Source organism: Malus domestica, chromosome 17 (assembly GCF_042453785.1).
Source record: "Malus domestica chromosome 17, GDT2T_hap1".
NCBI lineage: Eukaryota > Viridiplantae > Streptophyta > Magnoliopsida > Rosales > Rosaceae > Malus > Malus domestica.
The window spans coordinates 6,640,630-6,651,285 of NC_091677.1; the positions used below are offsets into that span (position 1 = coordinate 6,640,630).

Genomic DNA, 10,656 nt, shown 5'->3' on the forward strand with positions numbered 1-10,656 from the left:
GATGTTGGCTCGTTCTTCAGGCAAAGCAAGCCGTAAGAAGAAAACTTGAGATTGCATTGGCGAGCTCCAATGAAGGTCGGAATGTCAACGCAAGTTCATTCTTGGCTCTACCACCAAATTTCACCGGTAAGGTGATTAACTTAGACCTGGTAAGAACCATGATCCGAGGATGCGGCTCAAGTTTTTCATCGGTAGTAGCAATATATTGTGAATACATGTTAGCAAGACACGGGCAGACGACTAGGCTACCCAAGGTTTTACAACACAACGGCAAGAAACGAGTAATTTTGTGGGGAGTCTCGAGAGGAGGATGTCTCAGGGGAGGTCCATCAACTGCGTTGTGCTCTTGTACTGCCTCATCCTCTTGGTACTAGGCATCTCCGTAGCAGTGAGTTGACTGATCATTCTCTTTGTTCTCCTCGGCATCTTGGCAGTGGATTGCATCATTCTCTTGCCCTGCAGCTTCTCCGTAGTCCAGTGCATTATTCTCTTGTTCCTCGACATCTCTCAGTAGTCCTAGTACCTGCGTAATCAAACAATTAAAGATTAAATTCTCGACCTCATACCCAAGAGTATGATGAACAATAAAGGGAACTAAACTACACAATAGAGATAGAGAGAAGTGTCGCTAGATCTTCTAATGCGCGGCAGGAAGAATGTGATGTGTGTGTGGAATTATAATTTTCACTCCTAAAACCAATGAGGATTTAATTCCACCCCAATTTATATCAAACCAACCACTGCTTTAAAGATCTTGGCAATGCGATCTTCAGCAGGTTTATGGAGAAAAGAGTTTTGTGGCAGATGGTTTAGCAAATTATAGTCTTGATTGAGATGTAGACAACTTTTACTTGATAATCTCTTTTCTTGTTCAGTTAGTTTTGTTTGTGAGGATCAATTTGGAATGTTATAAACAACAAGAAACAAAACCCGGCAATGTTGCCAATTGGGCTTTATGAATAGTACAAGTTTGAAAATAAATGGATAACCAAAAAGCCCAATAAAAAATATGACCCAAAAAAACAAAATCTTCATAAACCATTTCACCGTTTCAGGATTTCAGCTCGACTGACTGAGCACACAGGCGAACAGAACACCCAAAACCCTGATGAGAAGAACCCTACTGAGAGCCCCCCTATCACTCTCAGCAGCCCGTATTCTTCCTCCAAGACCTCCCCGTCCGTACATCCATGGAGGGTCTTCGTCGAAAGCTTCAAATTCTCACTGTACGTCAAGTTTCAGCTCAAATTCCAGGTGGGTTTTCACCAACTCTCTCCCTCCTCCCGAATGGGTAGAACCTTTCAATGACGTCTCTGATGTAGTATCGAACACACAAAATTTTGACCCATCTCCGTGGGTCGCTCAAATTGTGAATCTTTTAGATGGGTCCCCTACGATGGAGGCCAATTTAGACTCTTACTGTCGCACATTCTTGATCAAATTGTCTCCTAATTTTGTTTCGTATGTGTTGAAATCTTATGAGCTTCGTGGGAAGCCCAAAACCGCCTTGCGGTTCTTTGCTTGGGCTGGTAGCCAGAAGAAGTATCATCATAAGCTTGACTGCTATGTATCTTTGATTGAACTTTTATCTGTGTGTCGTGATTTGGACCGTATTCGATGTGTACTTGTTAAGCTTAAAGAAATGAACTTTTTGATGACTTCTTCGGCGGCAAATTCTTTGATTAAAAGCTTTGGATGTCTTGGAATGGTTGATGAGCTGTTGTGGGTTTGGCGTCGAATGAAGGAGAATGAGATTGAGCCTAGTTTGTACACTTATAACTTTTTACTGAATGGTTTGGTGAATTCGATGTTTATTGAATCGGCTGAGCTGGTTTTTGAGGTTATGGAAGTCGGGAAAATTGCACCGGACATTGTGACTTATAATACAATGATTAAAGGGTATTGTAAGGGAGGGAAAACCCAGAAAGCAATGGAGAAGTTCAGAGCTATGGAGGGGAGGAATGTGGAACCTGATAAGATTACTTACATGACTTTAATACAGGGGTGTTATTCAGAAGGAGATGTTGATTCGTGTTTAAGTCTTTACCAAGAAATGGAAGAGAAAGGACTTGAAATTCCACCTCATGCGTATAGTTTAGTGATCAACGGGCTTTGCAAAGGTGGGAAATGTATGGAAGGATATGCCGTTTTTGAACATATGATTCAGAAGGGATGTAAAGCCAATGTGGCAAACTATACAGCATTGATCGATTCATATGTGAAATGTGGGAGCATTGAGAAGGCAATGAAGCTTTTCGAGAGGATGAAAAATGACGGGCTTGAACCAGATGAGGTCACTTACGGGGTTATCGTCAATGGATTATGTAAGAGTGGGAGAGTGGAGGAGGCAATGGAGTACTTTGCCTTTTGTGAAGGCAGGGGGATGGCAGTTAATGCTATGTTTTATTCTAGTCTAATCGATGGTCTTGGAAAAGCAGGGAGGCTTGATGAGGCTGAAAGGCTCTTTGAAAAGATGGTAGTGAAGGGATGTCCACAGGATTCATACTGCTATAATGCCCTTATCGATGCCCTAGCTAAATGTGGAAAAGCTGATGAAGCATTAGCACTCTTTAAGAAAATGGAAGAGGAAGGTTGTGATCAGACAGTTTATACATACACAATACTCATCAGCGGACTTTTTAAGGAGCACAGAAATGAAGAGGCATTGAAGCTCTGGGACACGATGATTGATAAGGGCATCACACCGAATGTTGCTTCCTTCAGGGCCCTCTCTATTGGGCTTTGTCTCTCAGGCAAGGTAGCGAGAGCCTGCAAGATTTTGGATGAGCTAGCGCCAATGGGTGTGATTCCTGAGACAGCTTTTGAAGATATGATCAATGTGCTGTGCAAAGCTGGCCGTTTCAATGAAGCCTGCAAGTTGGCCGATGGAATTGTGGACAGAGGTAGGGAAATACCAGGACGAATCCGAACGGTTCTAATCAATGCCTTGAGGAAAGCAGGCAATGCAGATTTAGCTATGAAGTTGATGCATAGTAAGATCGGTATTGGGTATGACCGAATGGGTAGCGTCAAAAGGCGAGTGAAGTTCCGAACTCTCTTTGACAGTTAAGTCTTAGCAAATATATAGTTTTAAGAAACTTTGTTTAGCTAATTCAAAGATGGCATCATATATCGCTTACCATCCAAAGATGTAGAATTGGTGTTCATTCTGCAATCCTTGTATAATACATCATTCAATTTATTGAAGAAACTTTGACATAAAATGTTTCAGACCCTTGAAAGAGGTTTTCTAGCGCCTTTTGGCCCAAGTGGATGACAGAGCAGAAGAATCTGATTGGTTCCCTTCGGCTACATGGCATATGTTGGATGCATTGGTGATCTCTGTGTCAGTACCCAGGTGTGTGACTTTTTTTCCTATGTTTCAAGAGCAACTGAGCAAGTTATCATACATGAACTCCCACTTACAAAAAACTAGGTGGACTAAAATATCATGTTTTTCAAGTAGAATATTGTGGAATTGATAGAAAGAATAGATTTTGGTCAAGAGGGAGGCAGGAATTGAACTTGGGACCGCTTTCAACATTTGGAAGAGAAGTACCACTAGTACAAGGGCTAGTTGGTAAAAATTGTCAATCCTTAGGTAGCTTTAGTCTGGAGGAAAGCAAAGGTTTAAAATCATACCCTTAGGTTGGTGTTAGTATACCTTCGGTTGTAGGGCAAATTCTCTTCGAGTAAAGATTGTGTATGTGTTTTGAAACTGGATAGTGTACATTTAACAAAAGAAGCCTCTTACTAGAATCATGAACTATCACTCAAGGAACATTAAGAAACACAAAAAGTGGTTTTCTAGAACTAGAATCAAATACAGAAGGTTAAACTCAAATTGCTGCCATCATGGTGTATCTTGCAGCCTCACGCTTCACCTTGTGAGCGTTTCCTCTGCTTCAGAAATACATGTATACTCGCTGCAAATACGACACACGAAGAATAAGTTTCTCCAAAGAGAGGGAAGAAACGCGAAGTTAAGGGCAAGAGAAGAATATAAGTTTGTTAATCGTCGAACCTGAATAACCCAGATACTGAGAAGCGTTTCGCAGACGTACAACCCAAATCCAATGAAGTAAAGTATCTGAAATGAAGAAACCAAGTCTGAGTCTTCATCGGGTCATCAACTCAAAGGAAACCTTCATGATCAAACCACAGAGAGTCAACTTTTCGAGTTTTTTTTGTTTACTGTATTGAAATTCTTATCCGCTAAGGCAATGCTAAGCTGAAAAGTATGATTTTGAACAAGGCATCTCCTGCATTTTGTTTTTCTGCCTTCTCCCTCCCTAAACGAAAGAACGAATGTAACTGCAGCCATTAGTGAACCTTGTAAACTGCACATCCATTAGTAGGAGCAATTGCAGCATAAATGCAAAACGCAATGTGGAGCTGCAAAAAGAAAATCAGGGCACAAAAGTAGCTAATTTTGACATCTTGAACATCAAATGATACTCTCATCCACTGGATGAATAAAAGGGTAAGAATCGGGGGACACATTTTCTTATCTTCATTTTGTAGGGTCCACTTCATAATGTATTTTAACGATATATTCATCTATTTTTAGGTCTTCCTTCAAAATCATGTTGACAAAAAATCCCCCAATTCCGAAAACCCTGTAAGTGTTGGATCAAATGATATTCATTTTAGTACTTCTTTGCAAAATCGTATTCGTCCACTTTTTTCACCACAAATGAATGTCTTAATAGGTTTTTTTTTTATAAAGACTGTCGATCCTTAGGTAGCTTTATTATGGAGGAATGAGAGGTCAAAATCATACCCTAAGATTAACCTGCATATGTTTTGAAAGAGTGAACAACGAAACAAGCTGTGCTCGTCTTCCTCACGGGGTCTACCACCCACCCCAGAAAGGAAAAACTGAACTGTAGGTGATCCCCATCAAGACATGTTAGAAACTTTGGCTCTTCAAGATTTCTAAATAATAAACTTGCAGAGCGAAGGTTCAACCGGTCGGGCATAGTATAAACTCTAGAAACAAGCAACTCAACTGAGTAATATTCAATACATTGGTTCCTAAGTTTTACCTATTCTAAGAATTATATTTCCAAATTAATTTCTTGTCGTGGTGCTCATTCCGCCTCCGTGTCATTTCATTTTCAGGGTGTTTTATGGTTAATCGCTTTTACTGCTAGTGCTAATAATCTTCAAGCTTACATAAATGCACAAATATGAAAGTTCCCATTCGAGTTAGTGTAGTAGTCTTAAGGGTAGTAATCATTTTTACTTGCTGTATAAAGTGTAAACGAACAATGGATAACGGAAAACTCAACGAATGTATGAACATTTGTAAGAACAAAGTTATCATCGATTTTGAACTAGTGAAAGAGAAGCCTAGTTTGTACTGCAAGTGGCAACTGTACTGAAGTTATGATACTTATTGCTCCTAAGGGTGTGACCACTGTGAGGTGAAGGCCCCTACCCCGAGGAATAGGGTTATCAATCTGTGTTCCCCTGTGAATGGCTATCATATGAAGGATCTAGACTGATGCTTTGATGAAACTGGTACGAAGGAGGGGTCCCCAAGCAAGATGAAGGTGGTGTAGAGATGCTTCGGTACTGGGATAGGCCAAAATCTGGTATGCCCTACTCGTGTCAGTCATTACTTTCATCATTTGCAAAGATGCTTCTCTTTCTAAACCTCTACTTTGTGCATGTGCCCTCTGCTGTTTGAATGTTGCATTTTGTCTTGATTTTCTTAGAATTTTGGTAATCTGGCTTGAATCCTTTTTCAGCTTTGGTATTTCTGCTCTTTTCTTGCATCGAATGTGAAGTATAAACCGCTCGCTGAACTTTGCAGTGTTAGAACTTTCGGGTTTTATAATGCAGAGGGATTCGCATACAACATACAATGAAGCTGAACTTACAGTCCATTTTCTGTTGATTAATGTCATCTGTAATAAGGTAAACTTATGTGCTTTAGCTTTTCGTTCTGATTCTTCATATTGGCGAAGATATCGTTTCTTCTTCGTCGTCATCCTCTTTTTGTAGCACCCCCTTTTTCCTTGAAACAAAATGAAGTATCAACTCTAGGACAAGTAAAAGTTGGTGCTTGCCAGTGATATCTCTGGACAGTAGCTGACAAAGAAGTGCGTCACCAGATAGTGGCAAATTGCAAATAAATAATATCAGCCATACAACAATCACATTTATTTTGTGTATCTAATTGTTGAGCCACACATGTATATTATGAGTATGAGATGACAGATAACAGTCAAATACAATAATTTTTCCCGATCAAAGGTTGTTCATACATCGGATAAGAAAATATCAACCATACAACAATCACATTTATTTTGTGTATCTAATTGTTGATCCACACGCATACAAAGAGTATGAGAGGACATATAGCATGCACATACAATAATTTTTTCCGATCAAGGTTGTTCCTACCTCGGATAAGGACACAGATTTTTCTTTTGGGTCTTTCGGGAAGATTTTTGTTTTTGGTGCGCGGGTGGGGACTTGTCGTATCATTTGTTACCCACTATGATCGATAGGGTGGTCCTGTGGGCGCAGGACTAGACTCAACCTCGCTTCATATAGAACAAATCACTTTAATTCTTTACTTAATTACAAGCTCACACTTCTAGACTATACATCACTGTCACTTAAGATTTGTAATTATATCATGACAAGAACCATAATAGGGTGGGGGAAAGCAGATTATAGCATTGTACTTTGAGCCTAATCACGAAGAGATAAAGTGAGAGGCAACAAAGGTAAACATTACATGTTAAATCACAAAGAAACTTTAGGCAGAGTATTACACCAAGAGGTTTTATCAAATGCTCAAAGTTCGTTAGCACCTTTTTAATTAATCATTGATTCTATATCAAGTGGAATCGGGTGCAGAGTTGGGTGAGAGCAATAGACAGAGAAATTTATAATTTGTGAAAATTATCTTGCACATGACGTGAACCGAATCTCGTGAAATCAGAGCACGAAATTGAAAACCCCCACATGATCAGAAAAAAGGATCGTGGTTTCTGATTGAGTGGCTCCTAAACTGACACTCAGATGCTTGACTAAATTCATCACAACTAAAATCTTCAATAATAATTGTAATTTCCTATATCTTCTAGACATTATCATTTGGATAAGCTTTTAATTGTGCACATAACCAGAACTAGTGATGTGACATGGAGAAAATGAAGCTACAAAAATTGGGCATGTTGACGAAGATATAAACCGCCCTAAGCATAAACACATTTAGGAGGCAGGTAATGTTCTAAAACTCGGTTTAAACAGCACCTAGGCGCTTAGACGGTGAAGGCCCACTGCGATTTAGGACAAATCGTTTCAAAAAATCGGTCTGGAGCTAGTCGGTTTTGTTTTTTGTATTTGTTTTTTTATTAATTGTATGCTTTTTTCTTTTTTAGTTTCATGATGGTATAATTATGGAAATAATGTACCTAATTTGCAAATAATGGATTGACTACAAGTTCATCCAATTGTGAAATGAATTGGAGCACTGTTGAGGGGATACATACAAAAAAAAAGAAATAAATTAGACACAACAAGGTTAAATAATTTAGTCTATGTCAAATCTAATGTAATGATCATTAACAAAAAAAAATTAGTCTATTATCTAAGAATACTCCTCATTATGATTATATCCTTACTGTTTTTAAATATTGAACTTGTTGGATGGATGTACTTTTTGTATTCTTCTACTTTTATTTTTGCATTTTATCATTATTTTATTATTCATAAAAGTGTAGTTTTTTTAAGTGTAATTAGGCATTTATTTACAAGATCTATAATAAATTTATATAAATTCGTCTAGGCCAGCTGCTAAAATGCTAAGCTCCTACTTGTCGCTCAATTAGTGCCTAGCATTTTTTTAGCAGGGGACCATTTATGGATTATCTACCAAGGAATGTGGGACACTTCACCATAATCTGCACCACTGCATGAAGTGATTTTCGTATTTCCAATTTGTTATTTCCCCTCTATCATTTTTTTATTTATTTTTCTAATTTTTGGATGAACAGATGAAAGGACGATCGCGGAATATAAAATAAATAAAAAAACTTGGATGCCATTTTTTAATTTTATTTTCTAGTTTTGGGATGGACAAAGTCTTTTGCTCTATGGAAAGCGGTTCGAATTGTCACATCAAACAATACTTACTCCAACCAAAAGCCTTCTTCTTTTTTTTGTTGGAAAGTGATTTTTACACTTTAATTTTAGGAAACTTTAACGAAAAGCATCCGGTACTGTTCACTTTAACGAAAAACCACATTTTTACACTAAAAAGTCAATCTTTGTACTATTCACTTTACCCTTTATTTTGTCCTTATCATTAAAACTTAAAGTTTTCAAACCATTTTCATTAGTTTTCCTTTAATTTTAGTGTCTTTGATTGAATTGAATAAATCAACAAAAAAATTAAGAAAAGAAATAACTGAAAAAAGTGCATGATTATCTTTCCGATCATGAAGTTAAATGTTTTGTCTTAGTCTTCTAGCCTAGTAAATGTGGGTTGGCTACTAGCTCATCTAGAAGGGAACTCTTGACACACCCCGACCCCGATATTCCCCGAATATCAGGATAGGCACGTGATGGCCGACACCTGAGGTGACGAAAGCCATTTATTGAAATACAAGAGAAATGATTAGGAGAAACACGCACGATTAAACATCTGAATCCAAAGGGAGTTACAAACAAAGTTTAGGGAAATAGCTAGAGTGCGCAAAACACGTTCGAAGTCAAGATCACAAAAGGAAAGATCATTACAAATATTACACAAGTGGAAGATAGACTGCTACTGGTAGGGGAATGCCTCATATGATGCCTCGTAGTCCTCGTTCCAAGACCTGAATGGGGGCGCAAAACAAGGGTGAGTGGACCAAGTTTATATACATACATAGTACGAAAACAGTTATGAACATACTAACCCCCACAGTTTAATAATGAAAACTACTAGAATAATAAGTGATAAGCTTTTCAGAAACCTTTAGCATGCCATAAAACAATTCATATATCCATCTGCAAATCAATCTCAGAAAATCATATCAGAAATCATATCAGAAATCGTATCAGGAAGCATAACACAAGTTGTGCTGCTAGTGAGTGCACTGAATAACAATACTCCCGGCCCAATGCCTGCACCTCAGTCTCTGTGCCCGTAGCCAGAGATATCTCCCTCCCGGCCCAATGCCTGTCTCCGTGTCCCTCAGCCTTTTGCTAGGGATTATTTCTCCCGGCCTTAATGCCAACACCAGATCCTCGCCCCAGGTGGCATAGTGTTCACTAGGTACGCACAAAACATAATTCATCTCTAAAATACAACTTCGTAGCATAAATTCATCGATCCTTTATACTACGAAGAGGTGTTCGAAAGTCATTTGTAACACATTCTTAGCATCCTATCGTCATCGATCAGATAGTCTACCAGAATGAGGGTTGTTTAGAAAATACAATATAATGAAAATAGTTCAAAATATATATAATCAATCATAATTAAATCATCATGCTTCCTGTAAAGTATTCCTCAAAACAATAATTCTGCAAGGCATGCTATTAAATTATGCAATTCTATCAATAAAACATGCAATAATCTCTAGCGAAAGGCTGAGGGACACGGAGACAGGCATTGGGCCGAGAGGGAGATATCTCTGGCTACGGGCATTGAGGCCGGGAGAAATAATCCCTAGCGAAAAGCTGAGGGACACGGAGACAGGCATTAGGCCGGGAGGGAGATATCTCTGGCTACGGGCACAGAGACTGAGGTGCAGGCATTGGGCCGAGAGTATTGTTATTCAGTGCACTCACTAGCAGCACAACTTGTGTTATGCTTCCTGATACGATTTCTGATATGATTTCTGATATGATTTCTGATATGATTTTCTGAGATTGATTTGCAGATGGATATATGAATTGTTTTATGGCATGCTAAAGGTTTCTGAAAAGCTTATCACTTATTATTCTAGTAGTTTTCATTATTAAACTGTGGGGGTTAGTATGTTCATAACTGTTTTCGTACTATGTATGTATATAAACTTGGTCCACTCACCCTTGTTTTGCGCCCCCATTCAAGTCTTGGAACGATGACTACGAGGCATCATACGAGGCATTCCCCTACCAGTAGCAGTCTATCTTCCACTTGTGTAATATTTGTAATGATCTTTCCTTTTGTGATCTTGACTTCGAACGTGTTTTGCGCACTCTAGCTATTTCCCTAAACTTTGTTTGTAACTCCCTTTGGATTCAGATGTTTAATCGTGCGTGTTTCTCCTAATCATTTCTCTTGTATTTCAATAAATGGCTTTTGTCACCTCAGGTGTCGGCCAGCATGTGCCTATCCTGATATTCGGGGAATATCGGGGTCGATGCGTGTCAACTCTAAACCCTAGATTTGATAATATATACTTGTTTGAGTGACATTAAACTACTTGATTATAGTAGATTTGAGGGACTTATTGGAAAATGATCCTCCTTGGATTCTTTTCCGGAGATCCTAGGATTCTACAATCGTGACCGTTCATCGTACATCGTGGGGTCAGAAATTATTTCAAAATTTAAAATTTAAAATTAAATATAAATAGTACTTGACAAAAAATGATCACACGATGTACGATGAATAGTCACGATCACAGGATCCCTAGGATTCTCAGGAAAAAGATCTGG

At 38.6% G+C, this 10,656-nt stretch overlaps 1 protein-coding gene and 1 long non-coding RNA gene across 4 annotated transcripts; one reads left to right on the forward strand and one right to left on the reverse strand.

Annotated features, from left to right (window-relative positions):
- The first annotated feature begins 1,042 nt into the window (after positions 1–1,042).
- On the forward strand, positions 1,043–6,263 carry LOC103404731 (pentatricopeptide repeat-containing protein At1g03560, mitochondrial). Of its 3 annotated transcripts, XM_070817178.1 has the most exons (4): positions 1,043–3,065; positions 3,233–3,358; positions 5,413–5,600; positions 5,822–6,263. In XM_070817178.1, the coding sequence occupies exons 1-2, from the start codon at positions 1,109–1,111 to the stop codon at positions 3,238–3,240; spliced, it is 1,965 nt and encodes a 654-aa protein (XP_070673279.1). In that variant the 5' UTR covers positions 1,043–1,108; the 3' UTR covers positions 3,241–3,358; positions 5,413–5,600; positions 5,822–6,263. The 3 variants fall into 3 exon arrangements, with proteins under 3 accessions (XP_070673279.1, XP_008341907.3, XP_008341909.3); XM_008343685.4 differs by lacking the exons at positions 5,413–5,600; positions 5,822–6,263 and adding an exon at positions 3,872–4,258; XM_008343687.4 differs by lacking the exons at positions 5,413–5,600; positions 5,822–6,263 and adding an exon at positions 3,872–4,258 and having other exon boundaries at positions 1,043–3,036.
- On the reverse strand, positions 3,733–4,449 carry LOC114822646 (uncharacterized). Its single transcript, XR_003770767.2, has 2 exons — positions 4,025–4,449; positions 3,733–3,926 (listed from the first exon to the last, which is right to left on the reverse strand). It is a non-coding gene; the product is annotated as an uncharacterized lncRNA (long non-coding RNA).
- Positions 6,264–10,656: the final 4,393 nt, after the last annotated feature.